The sequence below is a fragment of the Struthio camelus genome, chromosome 3 (genome assembly GCF_040807025.1).
Source record: "Struthio camelus isolate bStrCam1 chromosome 3, bStrCam1.hap1, whole genome shotgun sequence".
Classification (NCBI taxonomy): Eukaryota; Metazoa; Chordata; class Aves; order Struthioniformes; family Struthionidae; genus Struthio; species Struthio camelus.
Window position 1 is genome coordinate 81,519,935 of NC_090944.1, and position 25,422 is coordinate 81,545,356.

The 25,422-nt window shown below is 41.8% G+C and overlaps 2 protein-coding genes across 9 annotated transcripts in view; both read right to left on the reverse strand.

The window, feature by feature from the left end:
* Positions 1-8,927, reverse strand: part of MTHFD1L (methylenetetrahydrofolate dehydrogenase (NADP+ dependent) 1 like) — a 158,688-nt gene extending 149,761 nt beyond the window's left edge. For all 4 annotated transcript variants that reach the window (XM_068938738.1, XM_068938739.1, XM_068938736.1 and 1 more), the window contains exons 1-5: positions 8,814-8,927; positions 7,397-7,481; positions 4,702-4,752; positions 4,567-4,620; positions 207-331 (exon numbers count right to left, since the gene is read on the reverse strand). In XM_068938738.1, coding sequence (XP_068794839.1) covers positions 207-331; positions 4,567-4,620; positions 4,702-4,752; positions 7,397-7,481; positions 8,814-8,917 — 419 coding nt within the window. In that variant the 5' untranslated portion in view covers positions 8,918-8,927. The remainder of the gene's footprint in view (positions 1-206; positions 332-4,566; positions 4,621-4,701; positions 4,753-7,396; positions 7,482-8,813) is intronic.
* Positions 8,928-9,295: 368 nt separating this feature from the next.
* The window catches only part of PLEKHG1 (pleckstrin homology and RhoGEF domain containing G1), a 145,896-nt gene continuing 129,769 nt past the window's right edge, over positions 9,296-25,422 (reverse strand). For all 5 annotated transcript variants that reach the window (XM_068938742.1, XM_068938741.1, XM_068938744.1 and 2 more), the window contains 8 exons: positions 23,035-23,068; positions 21,726-21,821; positions 20,495-20,533; positions 19,949-19,971; positions 18,878-19,096; positions 17,263-17,379; positions 14,758-16,435; positions 9,296-12,390 (listed from right to left, as the gene is read on the reverse strand). In XM_068938742.1, the coding sequence (XP_068794843.1) occupies positions 11,291-12,390; positions 14,758-16,435; positions 17,263-17,379; positions 18,878-19,096; positions 19,949-19,971; positions 20,495-20,533; positions 21,726-21,821; positions 23,035-23,068 (3,306 nt within the window). In that variant the 3' untranslated portion in view covers positions 9,296-11,290. The remainder of the gene's footprint in view (positions 12,391-14,757; positions 16,436-17,262; positions 17,380-18,877; positions 19,097-19,948; positions 19,972-20,494; positions 20,534-21,725; positions 21,822-23,034; positions 23,069-25,422) is intronic.

The following is a 25,422-nucleotide window of genomic DNA, read 5'->3' on the forward strand; positions in this document are numbered from 1 at the left end:
GAGCATATGAAAATTAAAAACATTATGATCAAAATGACTCCAGCAAAAGACTTCTGATAGATTTAGTAGCATCCTTTACCACCGCTCAACAACACAGCTAGACACAGTGACTGAGGAATCCATTAGCAAAAAGCAGTGGGGAAAACTGATTTTACAGAGCAATCAGCCTTGCTTCTTCTAACAAGATTTCTCACTGCTTCACTTACCCATCCACATCCTTCTCCGGTTTCACAGCATTTAATACCTTGCTGCTATATGCACTTTCTGGGAGGTCAAGGGCAAGGCCTTGCACATTAGGATCCTCATTAAGTCTCAAGATCTCCTTGACAATCTAGGGAGTTAAGAAAAGATATTAAGGAGTACAATAATAGACAAAAGAACACTACGATATAAAATCAAACTTCTTGTTATTGTGGAAGAAACTGATGATTTTTTGTCTGACAACCACATCCCTCACATTATCGCTTTGCAAGAAACGGACACTGTGGCAGATCTGCAGTATTAAGCAATAAAAAAGGGGCAGAAATACTGCTGCTAGTACGGTTCATTCATATCCACAGCCACAAGCGGATATATGGGTGTGGAATGGAGGAGGAAGCAGACAAATACTAAACACTGCTGTCAGGAAAGTCTATGTGTATGGGGGGGTCGTCACCTATTTGTAAGAAGCCCAGCAAACAGTCTGGTTTTACTCTGACAGCTGATGAGTCAGATTAGCGTTCCCTCTTCCATAGCCCCCACTTCCTACTCTTGCTCTTCACAGTCCATTCAAAAGCAGGCAAAGGAGAAATAGTCTGTGCGCATTTAGTTAGTCCAGCATATCACAGAGACCATGACATACGGTTGTTGCATTGAACCTGCCCTAACAATCCACATCATTTTAGCGTAGGGCATATTTTAATGGAAGCGTTTCTTCAAAACGAGACAGACAAAATTTTACTAGTTTTTGCATGGTGCTGAAATACAAAGACTGAATGAAAACATAACGCGACATAAAAACATAGTGGAGTTAGAAACACCAGAAGGCAAAGTGTATTTATATGATAACTCACCCTGTACAACCTAATTTAAGGGAGATGCAACCTATTTTTTATAATCAACTCATGGCCACTTTTGCCTCCCTTCCATATTATTGCAGCTTTTAACTGAAGAATGAATAACCTGCTTGCCCTGTTTTATATTTCCTCGGCCTATCAAATTAAGCTATTCTGACACTATTATATAATAAACAGTTTGCAAAGCCAATGCTTAGAATTTCCCAAGTGCGGATCAGGAGACATTGGAAAGCGTTAGAGCTTCTGAGCATCAGAGCATTTTACCTTTCACTGCCAAAGCTTTGCAACAGCTCAACACTGATGGCATCAGAGGATGCCTTTAGAAATAAGAATCCTTGGTTAATGCACAAGATATGACTAGTTCATGTCCCAGCACAGAACATGGATAAAGTTGTCACAAGAGCAATTACATGCGCAGAAAGGGAAAGCAAACATCTTTTTAAAAATAGTATATATTTTTACCGATTATCTTTCTCAAAGTGCTCAGATTCTAAGAACAGAGAGTCATCTTCAGAAGAATTATTATTTTAAAAAGGCATTGCACAAATGTTTGTGAACTGCAGGTACCAAATCTGATGCGCCTTAAAATATTTTATGATTGGTCACACTCGACATCCCAGACTGCATTATCTACCCTTGACTGCTTCGTATCTAAATTACAGCACTGATCCATAGTGATATATGCCCATTTTGCCATGGTCATGGAAAATATAATGGAATAAAAGACACTGAAATTTTCTCGTGTGAGAAATGTCATGTCATGAATATATTTCTCCATTACATAACTAAATATAATTGTACTGTGAACTACAAAGAACAATCAACACAAAGCTGTATAATTTAATTGGGTTCATATCCAACAGCAAACAAATATAAGAGGTTTTTCCCTTAGCTAATGCCATGCCTTCCCAAAATGCTTTGCATGGAAACTATTCTGTGTAATTGGGAACTATACCGCCCAAACACTTCCTACTCAATCAACATTACTTTATGGGAATCTGGCAAGAATTAGACTGTCTGCAATGCTGGACTTAGGAGAACATACTGTGTTCCTGTTATTGAAGACTGTATCAGCATATCACTGGTATATAAATAACCCTTTAGCTTGCTGACTTCCTAAATATACACACACATATATATAAATCTTATATGTATATAAATATTAAAGAAGAAAGACACAGTAATTTCCGTTTTATGAATACAGAGGGTATGTACATATAGGGATGTTGAAATGGAAATTTTAACTGTTCCAACCTATTCTCTTTGGATTAACAACGTCATGTTAGTCGATTACAGACCAAATGAGTAAAACTTCAGTGATAGTAAAGCAAATCATTGCTCCTCTTCAGATGATCAGAGTTTGATTCTATCCCAAGCTGTGACCAAACTGTTCCATGGAATAGGCCAGGTCATTTAACCATCCTGGCTTGGAGATACCGGTTAAGACATCACCCTCCTCTCAGCAGATGGAGGAAGTAAAGAGAAGCTTCAAATCTTCTGATGAAAAGGCTTAAATGTTCTGTGTTGCTGAAAGCTGACAATCCTAATATAAGTCAATACAATCTCCCTTTCTTAATTTTGCGCCATTACATTTTTTTCCCTTTATGAACTTATAGATTTAATTTGAAATAACAACTATCCTCTAAACAATCTCAAAACTTTCTAATATCCAACTTGTGGCAATATCATTTATATTTACCTTTACTTGTTATTTTACACATTAAATCTCTCTCCTTTAATACAGTGTTATCTATGGGACCACAAGAAGGCAGCCCAAATCATCTGTCTTTCAGTTTTACGTTTAAGTCAGAGAAAAGTATTAAGGACAACACAGAAGTGACATTACAACGGAACTTCTGTTAGTGGTGCACTGGGTTCCTAATTTTTAATTATTACTGTTAATGTACAAAAACTCTCCCTGAGCTCTTGGCTGTTAGGGACCACTTGACAGCAATAGGGCTAGTATATATTCTGAGAGGAAGCAAGGATGAATGTGTATGCCACAATATAGACGTAAAAACTCTACATTCCATTTAAAAGTTCTGAGATGCTGCAAAAGGTTGGTGGCCCACACATCTATTAAAAGAAACACAGTCCATATAAAGCCTGAATCTAAGGAATTTCATTTCTGTGTCCTAGGAAAATACTTTAATTCAGTTTTCCATTATCACTGCATTTAAGATACTTACAACTAGTGCAGGGTAAGCAATCATGTATTATCTCATCTGCACCACGGGCAGGCAGGTATGGAAGAACAAAAGGTATATGGTATTGAAATCCCTCCCACTTTCCCGAACCAGTGCATGCAACATAATGTGAATTTTAACAGCTGTAAAAAATATTGTCGTAGTGAGTACACAGGCAAGTAAGCAGATCATTAGTACCTCTGTGGAAAGCAACTTAGCCCAAATAACGAAAATACACTGTTTTTACTTACATGGCTCAGCCATTTCCTAATCAAGGTATTACTTCAGCGTACCAGAAGTTCCATAGTCACTGTATTTTACCTACATCCTACTATGTTACTCAATAGATGAAACTCATTCACTAACAGCAAAGTGCATTTGACTTTTTCTTTTTTTTTTTTTTGGAAAGCCTGACTTTCTTAAACGGATAACAGACTGTTCATCTTTCACAAAACTGGATTCCCAAAATTATTCAAAAAAAGGAACTGATAGCAAGTGCAAACCTGTTCCCTGCACTATGCTTGGAAATTGCTTGAAATTACAGAGCAAGATAGTAACATTTTTTTAAAAACTGAACCAAATACAAAATGGTAAATAAAATCCACAAGCACACTGTATTATCAAACTTAAGCACAACAAGGCCAGCTGAGAACAGTGGCATCTTTTACTACGAATTCCTTTGTTGTTTTTACTTTCAGCTGCCCCCAGACTGTATATTAATATGGTTCTCTATATTTAAAGCCTACCTGAGACTAGTGCTATGACTCCAACCTAATGTATTTAACAAGGTTAGAGCTTAGCTCTCTAGCAACTTGGTGGGGAGGGAGGGGAGTGCATTTTTGACATGTATTTTAAATGCTACACGAACAATGAACAGGCAAAATAACTCCAAGAAAAACAATTCAGCTCTAACTTCTCCGAACAACACCTGGCAAAAACCAAGAGCTCCACAAATAGAGGCACGATCACAACAGCAACTGTGGGAGATCGGATATCGGATGGGAGGCCTAGTCCAGAGCTTCCACCAGTGTCAAACGCACCCGGACCACTCTAACCGCAGTGCCCTTTCGTACTGAAGTACCGCATATGAAAACAAAACATTACTCTCTCGGTCCTGTTTCAGGCTGCCAGGGGACGGCAGGTAAGTCATTAATTCCCTTGATTCCTTACTTGTCAAAAGGCGTTAATACTTGCTACTTGACTAAGACAGTCCCAAACCTAATTTGAGTTAACAGAGATGAGTTCAAAGTAATAACGAATGTCAGAAATAAACATAGGTTTACGATGCAAGTAGAAAGGAAGAGTACTTCAGGTACTACAATTACCTCATCTTTGCTGCTGCCTTCAGGGAGACAGATGTGAATAACACGTAGACCAACCTACCAAAAGAAAACAATACTTAAAAATTATCAGAGGCAAATAGCGCGTGCTTAACAACAACTGTATCTGCCAAAGCTTACCTCTTCAGCAAAGTTCTTGTTTACTTCTTGACTCAAATGATCGTTATGTGCCTTTGGGGAACAAAACAGAAACTTAGCTTTAAAATAATAAATTCATATTTAAATGCTTAAGGGTGCTAAGACACAGGTATATGTAAGAAACATGCAGTGAGGTTGTTTGCGTCTACTAGCTTTAAAAAAAAAGCTAAAAAAGCTAGTTGTAAGAAACAAACAGGTAAATTTACTGTCAGGTAAATTTATTTTGACTTGATTGGTTCAAGTCTGTGTTGAGAGTAGCCTGACTTTTAAGATAAAAGAGGACAGTTCCTTAATCTGAGTTTATCACTTAAGAAAGATGCCAGTCTGTATCTGAAGATACAGCTCTCCACACCTGCTTATAGCAAAGAAGAAATGGACACTGGCAATGGAAGCATTTTCTACATTGTTCCCATATTGTCTAACAACACTGGTTCGCCTTATCACCAAAAATGACGCGAATCATACACCACATATATGAAACAGTGAGTTTTGTGTTTATCGAGTCCTACCAATTGCCATCAGACACCTGCCCTACAATAAAAGCTTCTCCTGGGCAGATTACCTAGGACAAGCTCCATCTCATTCAGGAATCCTCCTTCCCTAAGGTCCCTGCAACTATTTACATTGCATTAACTACTATATTTCATTTTTGCTTACTACCTACTCTTAAATTTTAGAAGGCTTTTGAAATACTTTCATCTACTGTAACAATAAAACAGAGAATTCGATATCCAGAACTAAAAACCTCCTAGCGACACATCAGGAAGGTTTTAATTTCACTTTCAAAAACGTCACTGTTGCCTCATGACAAAATGAGTAAAACACTTTGTTCATAACTGTAGTAATATATTTAAAGCATGTTTTCCACTCCAGACAATGGAGTGGAAAACAACCATTTTAAAAGAGTTTATTGCAATTTCATTTAATTCAATGCCAGTGACTTCCAGTCAGTCAAACTATTAATTTAGTGGCTAGTTTCCTACACTAGCATCAACTATGACTAACATTACCCAAAACAATTTTGGTTCAAGCCTGTAACAACTTAACCATCCTGTTAATCCCAGATGGTTCAAGAGTGTTCACGCTGGAGAAACAGCATTTAAAATGCAGAGGGGTGCCCTGAGAGGGGCAGCTGCTGACCCCACAGCTTCAGTGGGGGAAGCCTTTGCCTTCACCCCCCTGCATCCCTTCCCAAGCCCAGCACCAGCTGCATCCCTGGTGCAGCACGACCGCTCCCTAAACCCGGCACTTGGAGGCAAGGGGCCAGACAGAGGCCACTGCACTGGGAACACGAGTGAAGCCAACACTGTGCGGCTCCAGTTCATGTTCAACACACATACTAACCAATACAGGTATCAGTCACGATCCGAATCCGGGAGCAGATGATTTGAGGGGAAAAGAACGCGGCTAAAACTGTTTTTGAGCAGGTTCAGGCTGAAACTCCACATTCCCAGTAGTGCCGCGGAGGGAGCCCTGCTTTACTACTGTGGGTAATCCCAAGAACGGGATTATGGCTGTATCAGCAGTACTTAGACTTACAGTCCTGGAGAGCTATTTGAAAATGATACCTGAAAGTACCTACGGAGGGGTAAGAGATGGCAAAGCTTTCCCGCTCCGCCTCTCAAGAAGATCCACTAAAATCGGCAGATTGTTTCTCAGAATCACTGCTACAGCTTTAGAAGTGCCCACAGTTAGGTTTTAAAATTAATATCTACTGAATGAAAGATTCAGTATGCCCAGATTCAAAACCTACAGGACAGTCCTATGAAACGCAACAAGAACATCTCCTCCGCCTGCACGGTTCTTGGTCCTTCTCCAAACGAACGGACAAACATCCCCAGTTCCTTGGCCCTGAAGCCTTACGAAACCTGAAGAGAAAAATCTCTCAACTTCGTAAGGAAAGCAGTCCTCACCTATGAGCTTGCTCGCGTATTTCAAAGATGGCAACGCCAATGAGAAAGGGAAAAAAAAGCTGTTTACGGGTTAGTAGCAAAAGAGCTCTCAGCTATTCAGAGATTGTTCCACCTTAGAAAGCACTGCTACTTTTAAGATACTGACAACAATTTCACACAGGGCGTTTACTGCATACAGCCCCTTTTCAGCTGACTGGGAATTTTCAGTATGGTTCTCCCTTCGTTACAGTAGTAGCAATGCAGTCATAAGCTACAGCAGTCTAAAGGTTAACAAGGCTTGCAAGAAGATGCAACATCTTTCATTAGCCTAGTTAATATCGTTTAGGGGATGGAGGGAACAGAAAGAGGATCAGGTTTTCAGGCATATAAACACCTTTTTCAGGACTACAACAAAAATTTCAGCCTAAATAAAGGTTAAGGACAAACACTTTAACTTGATTATATCAATCAACTAGACAATCTGAGAGAAAAGGCAACCGTACGTATAAAGGAGAAGGGTGCGGAGGAAGGTATAAAATCATTACCTTCTTTCTAACACCCCCTTGTCCACAGTCTGAAGTTTGCTGCAGCTGCCTCCGGCCTGGAGAAGGGCTCTTGAGACTGAAAGTTCATGAGATTCCTTCCTACACTGAGGGCATTACCTCCTCCTACTGTCTTGCTCGAATAAAAGTTACCTTCTGCATCGTGTGTTTTTAAAGTTGCAAACAAGAAGCAGTACTGCAAAGTGCTCTCTTATGGCCAGCTAAAATACAGATATTCCTTACCTGAATAATAGCTAGTGTTGGCTCAAGCCGAGGGTTTTCTCTCTTCAGCGAGGCCAAGGCTTTTTTTGCGTTCTCAGTGATTTTGCTGCAACATAGTAACAACACAAGCAAGTCTTTTACAAAAAAAAAAAACGGAGTCAAAACATCAGTCAGCAGAGACCTATGCTAGTTAGCAGCATTGAATAGGTGCTTAGGAGGATTTGTTTTTATCACCAAAACTCCGTATAAACTCTGTAGGGTGGTGTCTGGCAATTAGATACAGAAAAAACTGAAGTAACTGACCAAAAAAATCTTTGTTTTATAACTATGGTTGTCATTGCTCTGACATGCCCAAAACTTTATAGTTAGCCAGGATTATTTCATGAGAAGGCTTGTCCAGCTCCACAGCGGGAAGCTCAGGCAGGGAACCAGCACAAAATCACCAGCTCTCTGCTCGGCCAGTTACTTTGTTTCTAAAACTTAGCCCTTGCAGCGACAGAAGCACAATTTTTTTCCACTTAAACTCCATTATACTTCAGGCCGCTGCAGTTTATCCAGACATCCCTGGAATTAACGGCGGCAAAGCTGCCAGCTTCAGGGCTCCTATTCAGAGCTGCAGGCAGCAGGGAGACAGAGGCACCTCTGTCTGCTGCGCCACTTCTTGGAAAATCCACTAGCAGCCGCAGCCGCCAGGCACCGGGAACGTTTTCTGGAAAAGTAGGTGTCAGCTCCCCTCTGTTACCTCTTGTACACACAAGTGAAAGCTAAAAGCAGGGAACTAAGAAACTATCTCCATACGTGGAAGTTCCCTTGAAAAGGTGTTTATTTATCGTCCTCCCCTACCTCCAGCAGGCAAGAATAGCTGGGAAAACGAAGACCAAAGAGGATTTTTACTACCTCATCCCTTCGCTGAAGCCAAAGGCCAATTCAGGTCAATACCGTGGTGGACAAGCTGTCCCAGATAAGGTTTAAAGGACAGAGGGCGGGGGGGAAAGGCCGGAAGGAGAAGCAACGTTTTCCAGCCCCATTTCCATGCCCAGCCTCACCTGCACCGCCGCATACCCCTTTGTTCCGCTCTTCCCTGGAAACGCGGACAAAGACGCGACCAAAACATCCCCCCCCCCCAAAAAAAAAAAAAAATCCCTGCAAGCCGGAGCGGTGGGATTTTTTTCTGTTTGTTTCTTTGCAGGAGGCACCCTTAAAAGCAGCGCCGCGCACTGGCGGGAAACATCCACGCGACCCCGGATCGGGGGCCGGGGGTTGGGGGGGGAGGAAGGAAGGAAAAAACAACACCACCAAAAAAGCGAAAGAACCCGGGGAAAAAGGAAACAGCGGGTCCCGCCGCCCGCACGCCTCCCCAAACACCCCTTCTTCCCTCCCCACCCCCACCCCCTTCCCCACGGTTGCATCAGTCCCACGCGCGCCGGGTCGCGCTCACCGCGCGGCCGCCGCGCCGCTCCGCTCCGCGCACAGCCCGCCGCCCCGCCGGGCCCCCGCGGGCACCGGCGCCGCCAGCCAGCGCCGCAGCGCCGCCGCCCGCATCCTCCGCCGAACCGGGGCCGGGGCCGGGGACTGGGGCACGGGGGAGGGCGGCGCTCTGCGAGCGCCGCCCTCCCCCGTGCCCCAGTCCCCGGCCCCGGCCACTGAGTGCAAACCCTCGGTCCTCCCCCAAAATGAACCCGGCGCTCCGCCCGCTGGTCAAAGTTTCCAAAGCGCCAACCCCCCCCACCCCCCCCCCCCCAAAAAAAACACCCACCAAGCCACACACCCAAAAAAACCCAACAACCACCCACTGTGCATACTCAAAATTTATTAAAAAATAGTATGAAATGGTCCCCTGGGAGACGTTACACGCTAGTAGAACTCCCTCTTTTTTTTTTTTTCCCCCTTTTTCTTCCTCCCCCCCCCCACCCCAACCTCTTTTTCTCTCTCTCAACTCCAGCACTGAGATGCGAGTTGAACGGGATTCTCTTAACAGCCTGAACAAATCTAGACATGCGCGGGTAAAGCACAGATCTATTCGTATTTACAATAACTTTACAAGCTCTGTTAAATAAATACGGGCTCTGCTAAGTCTCGGTGTCTTAAATATGTACAGCATTATTTCTCAGTTGTATTTGACTAGATGCAGGTTCTACTACAGTGGATGTGCTGGCTGTAACAAGTATCATGGTTAAAATATACAAGCTAAGGAGTACAATGACAAACCAACCCTCCAAATACAAATTCCTAGCCAATGCAAGATAGGTGCAGTAGATAACTTAACCCATTCTAACAAATTCACGTCCTTAAATCTTAATCTACTGTACATTGATAATTTCAGGTTTTCCTCATGATAACTGATGTTGTAAATAGTTGGCAGTTCTGGAAGTGCAACGCTCTGTATTCTTAGGGAAGGAATACATTACTACTAAAAATAGTACTTCACTTAAACTCCTGTATTTAGTGATATGTTTAACTCAGTACTGGCTTTATAATGCCTAATCTGAACGATTTAAGCACCAAAAAAGCCAGTCACACAAGATGATCAGTGGCTGAGCAGTAGACATATTTAGGCTTTCCTTTAGGTACAAGGTTTTCAAGTAACAAAATCCAAAGCTGTGCAACACATGATAAAAGAAAGTAAACGTATATCACACTGTGAAGTCTATTCTCGTTGCAAATGGGAGTATTTACTGTACATTTGCAAAAGAATGGAATGTATTCTGATCTTTAGCTACTTTTACTGTACTTAGGTTGATAAGATTAAGCCCTGGCTGGTTTAGAAAATGCACATTTTACTCTCTGTGCCAGAAAGGATCACTTCCTATTATGGGAGATGCATTCCCTCGGGAAGGCAGCTTGTAACTCAACACCTAGTAGCACTGAAACACCCTACTGGCCAAACATGCAGCACGATTAATGTTTCACCCAAGCATCTGGCCAAGTCCTGCTCTCTCTCTTAGTGCTACTGACTTTGGGAACTGAACAAACACCCGACAGGCCACTGCATACAAGTTTCGGTACTTAGCATATCCACACAGCACACTTTCCATTGCTGGGCTCTGAGTTACAGATATGCAGGTTTTTCTGTGCGTCACAAACACCACAATCACAGGAGGTGCAAAACCAGCATTCAGCCTAGCTATCTTCACAAGCAGCACGGTTCCCCTTCTACTCCCCTGAAATATCCTCCAGACAAGGACTATAACACACTGACAAATTCGCATAGAAAAAGCTGCCATGGCCTGTCCTCTGCCTGTTACGCAGTTATATAAAGTAGAAGAGGCTTCAGATACAGAGCTATCAGCCTGGCACCATTCACAAGCACGAGGCCTAGATTTTGTTTAAAACATAAAGAAGCCTAAAGTAATGTATTTGGCATTGTATGCATTGGTCCCATAGACTTGGAATCTGTCTATTAAAAAGTAATGTGCAAAGAGTATGTGCGACTGCACACCTAGCTGTTGGTGCGATTACCAGAATTGTGCCCAGAAACCCACAGTTTTAGGAGTAGCCGCCCAACTAAACGCTCTCATATGTAACCAGAGTAATCACACGGGTATTTTGGGCTCACACTGGTCACCAACTCTTACAAGTCCAAACACTAAGGTTTCCACACGGTAGCACAATTTAAGAATCAAATTCAATATCACACCTAGTAAGAAACTGAGCTGTGGAGAAGAAAGGGAAAAGATGTAAAGGTTAAGTACGAGATGAGAAGTCCATCTGCATTATCGAGACAATGCGCGCACAACCTTTTCAACGTTCAGGATTCTAAACCATAAAAAAAGATACATTTCACATCTATTTACAATATTACTGTGATACAATGCCTGATTGTGTAATATTTTTGAAATACATGACGCCAGCAGTGATTGCACTAATATGTACTTTGTCACGTTAAGGCAGTACAACTAGAAGTTACTGAAAGCATCAAGCAAAGCTGCTTGAACTCAGACACTGAAACTTTTCCCTTAAGGATTGGACAATATTCTGCTGATTAGGAGATGGTACTCTCCACAGATAGTCATTCAGTTTATCTGAATCACTGTAAGCAGTCAGATAGGGCGTAAGCGCATGTTTGCTGTTCGCTGACTTCGCCGGAGTACAAGAGACACTTTTGCTACAGAGAGTTTCAGAAGGAGCAGCGTCTCTGTTACTTAATTTAGGATCTGATTTCTTTGCTTGGTTCTGGGAAGTCTCCAAATCAGATCCCTCATCTTCCGATTTGATTTCAACATAGTCGTCATCATCCCCTTCTTCTTCAGTATCTTTGAAATTAGAAAAATAGTTCTGAGTGGCCACCTGTGCAGTCAAAGGGGAGGTCCTGTTTACTCTCAGAACTTTTTGAGAATCCTGCAGAATCATATCTGAATAGTTCTCAGGGATCTGCTGTCTTGTGTCATGCCCTGTACATCCTGCAGCAGTATCTGGTGCTTGATGGCTATCGAATCGGAAGTTTCTATTTGAATGAAGCTTTTTCTTGTCCATGTCATTGGGATAAATGATTGATTCTCCAGATCTATTGACCACAATTGAGGATGATGACTGTGACCTGCTGTATGCCTGTGGTTTTATATTGCTTGCTCGTCTCCCAAGGGAGTTATAGATGTGATCTTGATGCAAATTTTCTTTGTTAGGTTGGCTTATAATGGCACTCCACCTCTGCACTGGGACATGCAGACGGTTAGAAATCTGAAGGGACGGCACTGAGCAAGCTGATGGCAACTGCCTTGAATTGCTTTTTGTACCAGTTTCTGTACATGAGCTCTTGGACTTCAGGTCTTGGGATTCATGCCATGGAGAAAAGTCAGCCAGCTCTCCATTACTGTATGTAGAATGCAAAAGCCAGTCTTCTGCTCTTGAGTGTTCGCTGACTAACTGAGAACGGGAAGGAGGTGCAGCCACGGGTGTGGAATACCTTGAGGCTGATGACTCCTGAGGGCCAGACCAGGTTTCCTTTTGGGTCTTAGGTGGACTTTCCCTAAAGACAATCTGGTCATAGAGCTGTGAATATTCAGCAATTCTGGCACCTAGAAAAGAGAGAGATTTAGCTTATCAGAGGCAAACAATCCATACAAACAAATTGCATGAAAATTAAAAAAAAAAAAAAGTATGCTTTGTATGGGTCAAGAGAAAAGTTTACGGTTGTGTCCACATCTTCAGCCTTAGTCCACGAAGTAACATGAAATAATGAAGGCTAGAAGAGTCATGCCTCAGTGACATGTTTGCATTGCTTTCATGATACTACAACATGAAAATAAGAAGGATAAAACATCTTGCAACAGTGAACAATCATCAATCACAAACTCAGGAAGATACATGACAACAGCAATATCAGTAGTTGTGGAAGAAAATAAAATACGAGTAAAAAGCTACTATAAAATGTGAAACTGTTTGGGCCTTTTTTGTTCCAGTATTTCAAAATCACTAGTATTAGCTTTTCATCTTAAAGGCAAGTATTTCTCCCATCTACACTTGAATCATACATATACGACATAGGCGTAATTATTCTGCCCTGGAGAAAAAAAAAGAGACTAGATGATCTGATCTCCTGAGGCCTCCCAACCCTACGCCTGTAGGTCTGCTTATCCTGTCCACTGGTTTTGTTTGATCAAACCATCACTAACATAGTGGTGATTGCAGTCTATTTGCTATCCTGAAGATGCCTTTCTTCCCAGTCCCGTTGAGATAAAATCCTTTTGGCTAAATGCAGAAAAGCATGTGAAAAAGCATGAAGGAATGTGACTTCTATCTATCTTTCACTGCTATCTTTATGCTAGAAAAAGACAGGAAGTGTTAATGACCTGCTTAATCTCTCTTCCTCTTCCTTTCCCTCCTCACCCCCCCAGAAGTATGAGCGCCTCAGAGTCAACAATCAAGAGACTCAAGCAGGCCTATAAAAAGCTTGGTTATGGATGGGACTAAGCCAATTTTCATCTCAGTATCCTAAGCAACTGGTTGGGATGTAACAAATATCTTCAGTCCCCAAAACCTTCTCCTGCTGGGCAAACATAGACACACTCTGCTCTTGTGGGTTTTTTTTTTATTTCCATAGTTGGCTTTCCTAGGCAGGGGAACTGCTCTCAAATATCCTACTCTCAACAAAAGAGAGAAGGCAATAAAAAAGAAGAGGCAACAATAAAAGAAAGGAAAAGGAATAGGACCACTATTAGATCAGTAACAGAACGGGGGGGGGGGGGGTGGAGAGAGAGAGAGAGGGAGAGAGAGAGAGAGAGAGAGAGAGAGAAGGAAGTAGACATCCTGCGGAAATGCTGGAAATACGAGACAGGACTTTGCCTCACAAAGAGGCCAGAGGGAGCAGGTTCACAGCTACCTTCAAGTCACACCAATTCAAGGAAACACTTTTCAAGTCACACCAATTCAAGGAAACACTCCGGGGCTTCTCCAGCGATGATAAAGAAGCCAAAAATAGTTTTCTGTGAAAACTAGTTAGCTAAGAGGCAGTCAAAAGTCTTCAGGGACCTCCTGAATATCTGGAGTTTTGGTTGAATATCTGCATTCTGGGAAACTCATTCAAGCGCTAAACTTTGGAATTTCTTGCTGCTTAATTCACGAGAAATTCTGCTACTATGACAGGATGGTTGGTGTTTTAATATATTTACTACAACATATGTGACTGCAACGAAGTATTGCAGGCCGCACAGTAGGATGCAACGTAACATAGGGCTGATAACGTACTGTTCGCTTCATATCAAACTGGAAGAGAACATTCTGAAAATGGCCTGGTTAATAAGGTATTCAGGGACTTTCGAAAACAAATATCACAAAAAGGCAAGAACGACACACTAGTGTGTGCAGTTTGTTGGGTCCATGTATCCAATTTGTTTCAGTTGACTACAGACAGCTCCAAAGCCTTAGGTTTCCATCACTTTGCACATTCACTGAAAAGAGTAAAAAGATCAGCTCTTTCTTATCTGATCCTATTCCCCATGCTTACAAGTGTGATGTGGGTGATATCTGAGCAAATCTATATTACTGGTTTAGGAGCTAAACCTACCTGAAAACGCACCTCTTCAGTCAAACTCTGAAGATCACACTATTCGAGGAAATAAATGCTTTTCTGTAAAGAGGCCAATGATGCTTTAGGTATGATTTCTACTTCCAGCCTAAGCTGAATCAATCCTTCCTGACACTATCCCACTCTTTCTTCTGAATTTTATCAAGTAATGGCAAAGATTTATTGAGATATAAACGACTATTCATGTTAAAAACAGTCACAGAAAACTCATTTCAGCAATAACACAGGAAACTAAATATTGATATTCAACCAATAGATCAAGGAGCAGAAAATCCATAATCTTAATTCAATAAACCATTTGACTGCAAGTTATTAAAGAAAGAAATCTGCATAAAAATAACGTATGCCTTTCACATACCAATAGCTGGACCACCTTGTTTCTTTTCTTCCAGTATGGCAGCGAGATCTTTGTGTTTCAGTTTCTGCTGTCGGCTAGCTGGCTGTTCCTGCTCTGGACTTTTAACTTTCAAAAGCTGGTTAGCCTTCTTAATTTTCTGACTGTATTGCCTTGCCATCATGAAAACTCTGTTCCTTGTTTTATCCACAATATCCAAGTCATTTTCCATGCCCTCTGTATGCACACTGGAGAGAATGCTATTGGCAGATTCATACGGACTGTCTACAAAAGGCGTCTCACTGGAGAAGGAAGATCTGTTCACATTCATGAAAGAGCTGTCCTTGCACGGTGTGGTGTCTTCAAGTCCAAGATTAGCCTCGCTTAAGGTGGCAGCCCTGGGCTTCAAAGTTTTTGGGAAAATAGGAGTTTCTGGCAAAGAGAGAGTAGACAGCGAGTATTCTACATCTTTACTCAGTTCAGGTGTACTGCCAGCATGCAGTCTTTCTTGCATATCATCTTTACAAACAGGAAAGGCTGCAAGGAGACGGTCTCTTGTTTTTTCTTCATTCTTCTTGATGTAGTTCTCCAGGTCATTCCATATCTCATCTACTTCCTCTGAGAGTTTATCCGCTGCAGACTTATGGGAGAGTGAATCGGAATTGGAGGAGCTATCCACTAAGCTCAAATAGTCATTGTCGAGAGGAACATGATGGTAAGGACTTTCATCCTCACTGAACTGGAGACTCTCTTCAGAAACAAACTGCCGTAAATTGTCACAGCATGCAAAGTCTGTTTCCAGGCCCAGAAAACTCCTCCTTTTAGAGCATTTTAGAGGTTTACACTTAAAACTCAATAGTGGTGTTTCTGGAAGCACTATGGTGTCATAGATGTTATCTTCAACAATCCTGAGCTCATCCAAACTTGAAGTAGGTGCTTCTCTACTGAGCAGGGCCTCATCTCTGCTAGCACGAATGGAGGCCCTGTTTTGATTTGCTGTCCTCTTTTTGGAGGGTGAATCCGAGCTGCGTTCACTTTCGGCCTCATAGAGAGAGTCCCTAGCAGATCTCTGAGGACCACGGTCAGTTTCCTCCCTTCTTGTCAGCCCCATCAGCTTTAAGTCTTCATAGCTTATATTGTCATAAACATGCTCAATGTCATCAACAGTCAGCTCTTCTGAAGATTCGGGATAAGCATTCATACTGATCACCTCTGCTCTTTTCACTTCCCTTCGAGAACTGCGCTGGCTGAGGTCACCAGTTTTATACTTTGTGCTGCTTGGACATGTGTTACTTTCACCAGCGCTACTGGCTCGTCTAACAATTTTGTGATGGCTGGAGCTGGAAGCCTCATTTTGATGCCCTACCCCCAAATGCCAGCTGCATGGTCGACCAGAAGAGCCCCTCCTTTCTTCATCAACAGCTGCACTGGAGTTGGATGTAGACACTGATGGCACAAACATCTGGTAATCGTCTTCATCATCTTCGTTCTCATAAGGTGGTCGCCTGCTAGGAAATAATGCCTGCCTGATCTGGTGGTCAGTCCAGATGTTTCTGACAGAGGTAGTTCCCCCCAGAATATTCATGATTAATGAGTTGTTTTGGGGGGTGCTAAATTGTCTAGGTGACTGTCTAGCTGAGCAGGAATATGGAAGATCAGTATTCAGCTGGGTCAACTCCTCATCTGAAGGATCTTTGGAGCTCTGTGGAGATTTGAAACATGCAGGTAACGTTAGCCTATTCCCTGCAATAATACAAGGATTCCCACCGTTCACAGAGGTGCCATAGTAACCATGGTGCCAGGCAGAGATGGGAAGGGTGGGCAGGCTCCTTGCTGGTGAGCCAGGGAACCAAGGTGGCAATGCCAGACTTCTGTGCCTCCCAGCCCTTACCATTGCTCAGAGCTGACTCTTGGCTTTTAACAATACAATACTTCAAAAGATACTAGCTCATGCTAAAGCATGGGTAATTAAAAGCAATTTATTTGGCAAGGGTAAGATTAGTCCTTTTATGCTAACTCTGCTGTTTCACAGTTGGTTTAAGCTAACCTGAATCTGGGCCCCTGCCAAAAAATTCTGCTCTCCTCTCTTCCCCCTCGTCTACAATCCAAGCAGAAAGGTATGTTGCACTCTAGCACACGCCACTGAAAATTTTGATTTTTTTTGGAGTGAGTTTTCATCTGGCTCAACCAGCAGATCTAACATACAACAAGGCCACATCCCTGCTAACGGTAACAAGAAAGATACTATAGATGCACATGGCCAGAGGTTGGGAAAGAGAGGGAAGGACTATATCTTTTGGCTTAAGTTAATGTTAATTGTTTTTCAAGATTTGCTTTCCCCTCACCCCGTCAAGAGAAAACTCTTTGAAGTACATATAGATATAAATGAATATCTCAATTATACAAATATCAATGTGTGATATAAATAGAAGTTGACTAATCTTTCTACCCAGAAAAAACAGATTTCTTTGACATACCTATGATGGACAGCAAGACAGAAGTTTAAAAAAAAAAAAAGAAAAGAAGTACCTGTATTTCACATTTGTTGAGATTAACACTTCTCCGTTTTTCAACATTTTCAGCAGCTTGACTGTTAAGTCTTTTCCTTCCTCCTTTTGCTTTCTGCAGTGAGTTTTGTTGTGCTCTCTGTGATTTAAAACAACAGAGCAAGGTAGAGTCATTAAAATCTATAGTTCTTTGTACAGCCTTGTTCAGAAAAACTACTAGCTACCTGAAGAGCAGAGCCAGGTCAGGAATACACACAAAGGATTAAATACTAGTGAGTAGTCAAAGCACTGCTAGAACAATGATTTAGAGTCTAGAAAACTTGCTTTACAATAAGCAGTTTAATGAAGTCAATCCATACAGCTTGTCAAAAGGGGATGAAAGCAGAGTCTCTGTGCAATAACTTAGATGGAGAAAATAAGTTATAGCAAAAGAAGGCAATCACAAAACATTCAATTCCTAAAGGTTTTTTTTGTTTGTTTTTTTGAAAAGGCAAGGGGATGGATTCACCATCACTTGGAGTCCTGAAAATCAGGAAGAGGTCTAAACTAGAAGATATGCTGTCTTCTAACTTCCCAGAAAAATATAAAGCCCCAACATCATGTTGGGCAGTGTAGAAAGTAATTCAGAGAGAAGGCCGTGCCTAACAGGAACAAGGCTAGATGGTTGCTAATATGAGAATCTAAGAACGTATCATTGCCACACCTATGATTAAATACTAAGCTACTCTTGTACCGTTTTAGAGTGGTATTCTTTTGTACTCCCTCGTGTCAGGAAAAGGGTGAATTACAGCACACTACACTTCACTGATTTACAAGATATTTTATCAGATATTTACGATTCAAATAATATAATTCCAAAGAGAAATGGTGCAATGAGCTTCAAGAAAAAGTTCATTAATAGATTTGGACAACTTATAAAACAGATCAGCCAGAGAAGGATGCATTCAGATGTTCACAACAGCATCTTAGAGAGCTGAGCGTTTATAGAACCTGAGCATAAACTAAATCCAACAAATTGAAGAGGCGGATTATTTAATACACCCACACTTCAAAACTGGTTTAGTCTTTCAGAAATAGCATATATGTGGGGAAACATCATGTAGAGTGGAGGAAACTACCACCTTTTCAATGATTGTGCAATAGTAAACGATCAAGATTCTTTCTTTCAGAAATCCTACTCACAACACCTCATATTCAAGCACACCTACTTCTACTCATAGCCAACAGGTCATCAGCCTAGAAATATCACATCACATCTTTCTCTCTCTGAATCTTAGAAACTAACTTTCAGGTTCCTGCTTCTGAGGCCCAAGGACCTTGTCTCTGCATTTGGCCTAATAAAGCTACTGCTTTCTGTCAAAATAGGCTGGAGGACTGTGAAGGACTAAGTAAAATCTGTTTCAGCAGTAGGGTTTTCATATACTCTCATCCTGTGTACAGGGGCTAATTTCATCACACAGTTTCTCTTGCATCGTAACAGAGGTGAAGTGAATAACTAACACATCTGTAAGGAGAAGAAGTTGCAAGCAGCGTATTTTTAACACATTCTTGTCTCCTTGCAGTTTTACAGATAAATTTAATTCCTCTTCCATCCTCCCCAGGATGGAAGGATTTTCTTTTTTTTCCCCTCTTTTTACCTGTTCAGACTCTTCTTCATCATCAGCATCAATCTGTTCTGTAGCAGAAGTCTGGAGATTTTCATCTTGATCACTGATGTAGGCTGGCTCAGTGGACTCTTGAAACTGGCTCTCTCGCCCACTGGCTTCCAGTGAACTCTTCTTCCTTGAATTCAGCAGGGCTTCATTTGATCCCAGTTTGGTGGTTTGAGATAACAGGGCTCCTTCAATACTGATCCGCTTGAAACAACACCGATTAAATATTATATAAACTATATGATTAAAAATTACATAGACTATAGCATTTTAGCATGACACAGGTTTACATCAAACTTCTGGTCAAAGCCACTAAATCCCCAAAGCACAGTTTTAGCTACATTCAGTTAGCTGCACTAAACGAGATGCATAAGGAAAGAATTAAAATAAATAGTATTTTTCCATGGAATATAAGGAGCTGGAAAAATATGGGGGGCAGGAGGGGTAAGTGGGAGGGGACCTACGGGCTTCAGTGTTATAGCATCCCAGTGAAGTCATATGTAGTGTACCCTGTTCACACATTCTCCCTGCCTGAAGTTCCATCCCATCTACGCCTAGAACCCAAAATTCAACATGACTCTTTCAGACTGCCCTGGAACTTCATTAACAATTCTTACAGAAAATGCAGAAGTTTGAAGAGCTCAGCTCAGTCTGCTTAAGCTGTACTGGCTCTGCCTGGTTTCTTATATTTTCTATATGTACTATATATCAGAATAAGCTGAAACTTTCACGTTCTCATTTAATACATACAAAGAGAAAATTCTCCAAAGAATAAACACCATATTTACATAGAACTTCTGTGACTGTAGCAGTATTTTTAAGTACCCTATAATATTAGGGATTGATTGTGCTGTTTTATAAAGTACAGGAATATATAGATCAGTCAATTTCTCTTTATTAGATATTGCTGAAATAGTTGTATTTCTATTGCTTTCATTTCAATAATCTTATCAGAGACTCTAAACACTATTTGTTTCCCTTATTAAAAATCAATACAATATCAAAGCCATGTGCCATTGGTATGTGCTAAAGTATGAAACGTAAAAAACGGCTTACCTTCTGCATATCTGGATTTATATCTGAAAACACAAATACATTATAAGTGAGTACTCAAGCTGGTGTCAGCCTGTATCACTGTTCTAACGCTACGTTAATATCCCAATTATGAATTCCCCAAAAGGGAATTAAATGTAACTGCAATATTCGTTTCAGGGTCTCTCATAAAACAGAGATAGCATTGGCTTTATGCCAGTTCTCTCTAACAACCTGACTTTGCGACACTTACGCAATATGGTGACTAAAACACTTCGTGTTCAGTTACCAGTTGCTAGGACATTTACAAGGTCAGAACTCAACCACGGAAAAGCAAATATTAGAATTTAAATAGTAATATTTTGTCTTCCTTGCACACAGGTTATTTTTTCCCCAAATATGTACTTGGGGTTACTTTCTACAAGTAGGATATTCAGCTTACCTAAGTCAGTACAGGTCCGTTAAATGTGATTGAAATACATAAAGTTACTGGAGAAGAGGATCCATCCTTACTTGTTTCACGAAATATATAAACACTTGGACAACAAAATAGTAGGCAAGATAACTTACCATTTGACTTCAAAACTTTATGGACTCTAGATGAGGGTTCTGAAAAAGACAACAACAAGGTTTAAACACCACAGCAACCTAAAGTTAGTTATTGGTATCCTGGCCAGCTTTTTACAACACAGACACGAAAATTTAAGTTCCCGAGCCCATGCAGGACAGCAGGATTTCCACTTTGTAATCATCTAGTTTCCTCAGACGCTTGGAAAAAAGGGCTGAATTCATTGAAGCGTCAAACCTGCAACTATTCCCAAAGTGCATAGGTGTCTTTAACAGAACAGCAGCTCCCCCCACACAACCACATATGTAAATTTTAACCTCATGTTAAGATTCTTGCTTTCCAAAGACTCAGTCCCCATATAAGTCGTTGCTCTAAGTTGCTGGAGATTTCCTATAGTCAGGTTAGAAATACATATGAGATACGGACAGCTTAGCAATGCTTTAAGAGCTTAAGTAGCTCAATGCTACAGAGGAGGCCATTTAATCATAATTTTGTAGTATTCCTTTCATAGGCAAAACACCACCAAAGGAATATTCCATCTTGGAAACACAGAGAAGACGCTCAGTTAAAACTTGATTGCTTTTCAGACTAATTCTGCTACATAATAAATCACTAAACCTGTGCTCTCAAAAACCTTAACTCATCCTGCATAAACAATATTACATGCTCTAAACTGGAAAACTAAGTAGCTGAAAAGGGAATAAAGCGACTGCGATGTAAACCCACTCCAACTACACAGATGTTTGTAATGGGTTCAAGAGAAAAATAACTGTAATTATGGAGGTTTGTTAGAGCTAGGAAAAAGAAAGTCAGTCAACATTACTACCTGTCAAATCGATGTTTTTCGTAAGGCAGACACTACAGTAAACAGAGATAGTAATCATGTTTTGCAATAATCAGGATGGAACCACTTCTGAGATAATAATTACCCAGGGGAAAATAGCCAGATTTAAATAATATAACTGGTTTGCTTTGCATTCTTTATCGTTCAGAAAGTACCAACTGTTCCCTGTGCATCCATTAGGAATGTGCATCCATGAAATGAAATGCAAACAGTACGTAAAATCACACAAACAGCTTGTTAGCAAGATCCTCCACCCATATTGGGCTCTGTAAAGTCTGAGCAAAGTGCAGGGCAAGGACCAATTAATTCCATGTGCCTAACCTCAACTAAGCTCTAAACAGTCCTGCTTGTTTTTCTCTTCTCATCTTGATGGAAAGGAGTTTATTCACCTGATTTCCTTCTCACTCGGTGTGGAGTAGTGCCTTCCTTAGGATGGTACAATGATTTCATTTCTCCCTCAGGGCTATAATGGAAGCCTGGATGATCTGTGAGGCAAGCAGAGGCATCCGTATAAAACAGGGTGTTATTTTACACGTTTCAGCAGCTCTCTTTGGAGTCTGTGCTGTCTTCCCTTTATGACTCATACGGTGGCACTTCATCTGAGCTCGGTGCAGAATAAGCGAGCAGCAGGCTGTTGTAGGGTGTTACCACTTAGCCACGGAAAAACTTCACCCATTTAGTTATGCCTTGCTCTGGATTGCTAGCCCAGCAATATTTATGCATGACTGCCTTTAACTGTCAGCCAGTTTCTCAGCAGAGCCTTCCTGACCCATTCCCCAGGACAATACCTATGTAAGTAACAATCCTGCTTTACACTGAGGCTCTTTCAGCATTTGTATTTTAAGGTGAGGTCTCATTTCCCTGCACTGCCAGGAATCACTGGCAACAGAAAGAGCTAGCATGGCAAGCACCAGGAAAGGCAGCAAACCAAAGACCGGAATGGAAGAGATGGTACAGGCAGGACTAGATTTAGATGCAAGACAGCGCTGTCATACGGGCTTTCCAATCCTGGCTCTCAGGACACACACAAACTCAAACTTACGGAAAGCACAACCCCGCTGGGTCTCAGCATGGAGTTTTCTTGAAGCTGCTCCTTACGTGCAATTGCTTTCTGCCATAGCCATGAATTCAGCTACTGTACCTAATTAAGCTGCCAGGTGATAGAGGGCAGCCACCCATGCCACCTCAGGGGCTCTGGGCTCCCTTGTTCAACTTCCACGTAGGTGGACCAGGGGAACAAGCAGCCAGCAGTTGCCCTCCCTGTCCCCCAGCTGCAGGCTTGCCAGCATAAGGAAGTTGTAAAAACGCTCGATGCTTCAAGTAGCGTTACTTATTCCTTCTGGCAAGGACCCACTGAAGGGCTAGGAGCTTTTGCTACAGAGACTAGGAAGATCATATGTTTAGTGAGCATGGAATAAGCAAAACAGAATGGCCACTGTTTACGGATGGCCTAATCTGCCTCTTCCTTGCTAACCATGAGACATATCCTGTTGGTTGCAGATCAGTCAACCCAGTGCCTACAGAGTTCCACAGGATCCGCACACAATTTTTTTTTTTTCTGGCAACATCATAATTCAAGAAACATAAGCACGGCCTTCTTGCATCCTAGAGGAAACCAACAGCTATACGTGAAGTGTTAGAGATATTTTTATTCATTTGTTTTTTTAAATGAAAGTAGAGGGAAAAAAAACAACTTACGTATGGCATCCATTTCTAAAATCGCCTGTTTGGCCTGAAAGAGAAAAAAAATTGTGCATGAAGAGATTAAACCACACGTAGAAGGACAAATTAAGTTGCATGTAACAGGCAGTAGGCAGTTTATATATAGAGAACAGCACGTTTAACTTTTGACCTAATAAATACTGTTAGCAGCTCTATTTTTTGTCTCTTTCTGTACACCACACATACATGTGTGGACAAAAATTTTGCCAGTAACAGTTTGCTAGAGTTAACTTTCAGGGCATCATCAGTTGTTCACTGCACATGACAGCTGCACCTTGCTTACCCACTACCGTTCAGGCAGTGCGAGAGGAGGAGCGTGCAAGGTGGGGCACCTGTCAGGATGAGAAATTTTTAGAGAACGGAGTGCTGGGGGATCGCTGACTCTGCGAAAACTAGGGACTGTGCTAACACGATGCTGTGTGCTCTGGCTCTCCGCCACAAGGACATGAACCTCCAGAGAACTCTCATCCAGGCCCAGAACCGAGAGCCATCCATAAGCCTCTCCCTATTCTGCTGGCATTGGCACCATATTGGCCCTACCTTCTGGGAGTCACAAATACTTTTCAAGTAAGTTGTTAGCGATTCATGGAACGTTTCCTCTCTGAAAATCACACAGTTTAACTCCTTTATTATTTTGCAGTTCTGAAATAGCTGGCCATACAATCAGAACCCTCCAAATTATTTCTTCAAGGCTTTTAAGCACAGGAAAAACTATCACAAGGAAGCAACCTTGCTTCCTTTAAGAGCTTCCCCGAAGAACAGCTATTAAAAAAAATTATATAAGATTGAATCTGGACAATAATCATGATTGGTTAGAATTTAACACATTTCTTAAGACTTCCCACTTATTTTTCCTTAACAGACACATCAGCCAGTAAGTAAGAAAGTAAAGTAAAATAAAACAACCTAGAAAACCTTTCCATAGTTGCAGTTCAGCTGTTTTCCACTAGGTGTCGCATGTGGGCTACTATTAAAGCCCCCAAACGCTGGGCAGAGGGAAATACCAAGACTGAGCTAGTACTAGTTTGTCAAAATATACGTGCAGACAACTTTAATGATTTATTTGGTTAGGCTTTTCTGTTCCTAAATCAAATGATTTTTCAAGCTGAAAACAGCATCACGATATATTTGGGATATATATTGTTCTTCATACTTAAACAAATACATTAAGAAGTAATGACAACCTTGATACAAAACTAAACCCATGCTATAGAATTTCTTACTACGATCTAATAAACAGCAAGAAGTACTTGTACTGTAAACATGGATACTACATAAATATTGTACTGCTGATAAACTCTGATGACACAAAACTATAAGAAAGAGAAGAATTAGGAATAGCTACTGCTAGTGGTTTTTTCTCCCATAACCCTTTTTGTTGAACTGCTAAAAATATTACAGTCAATATTCCACTGCGTGTGCCAGTGACAGGTAACATATTTTTTAGCCAATACAACATAAACTGGGAGGAGTGGCTGACACACCAGAAGGCTGTGCTGCCATTCAGAAGGACCTGCACAGATGGTCAGAGAGGAACCTCATGAAGTTCAACAAAGGCAAGTGCAGGGTCCTGACCTAGGGAGGAATAATTCCATGCAGCAGTACAGGTTGACCTGCTGGAAAGTAGCTCTGCAGAGAAGGGCCTGGGAGTGCTGGTGGACAAGTTAAGCGTGAACCAGCAGTGTGCCCTTGTGGCCAAGAAGGCCAATGATCTCCTGGGGTGCATTAGGCAGAGTGTTGCCAGCAAGTGGAGGGAGGTGATCCTGCCCCTCTCCTCAGCCCTGGGGAGGCCTCTCCTGGAGTACTGTGTCCAGTTCTGGGCTCCCCTGTACAAGAGAGACAAGGCACTACTGGAGAGAGTCCAGCAGAGGGCTACAAAGATGATGAGGGGACTGGAGCACCTCTCCTCTGAAGAAAGGCTGAGAGAGCTGGGCCTGTTCAGCCTGCAGAAGAGAAGACTGAGAGGCGATCTCATCAACGTGTACAAGTATCTGAAGGGAGAGTGTCGAGAGGATGGGGCCAGACTCTTCTCTGTGGTGCCCAGCAACAGGACAAGAGGCAACGGGCAGAAACTAGAAGCCAGGAAGTTCAATCTGAACCTGAGGAAAAACTTCTTTCCTGTGAGGGTACCTGGGCACTGGCACAGGTTGCCCAGAGAGGTAGTGGAGTCTCCTTCCCTGGAGATATTCAAAACCCATCTGGATGTGATCCTGGGAAATATGCTCTAGAGGACCCTGCTGGAGCAGGGAGGTTGGACCAGATGATCTCCAGACGTCCCTTCCAACCTCATCCACTCTGTGATTTTGTGATAAAGTTTAGGTAAAGCACAAAACCAGAAGAAAAAATCCTGCTTCCACATGAATC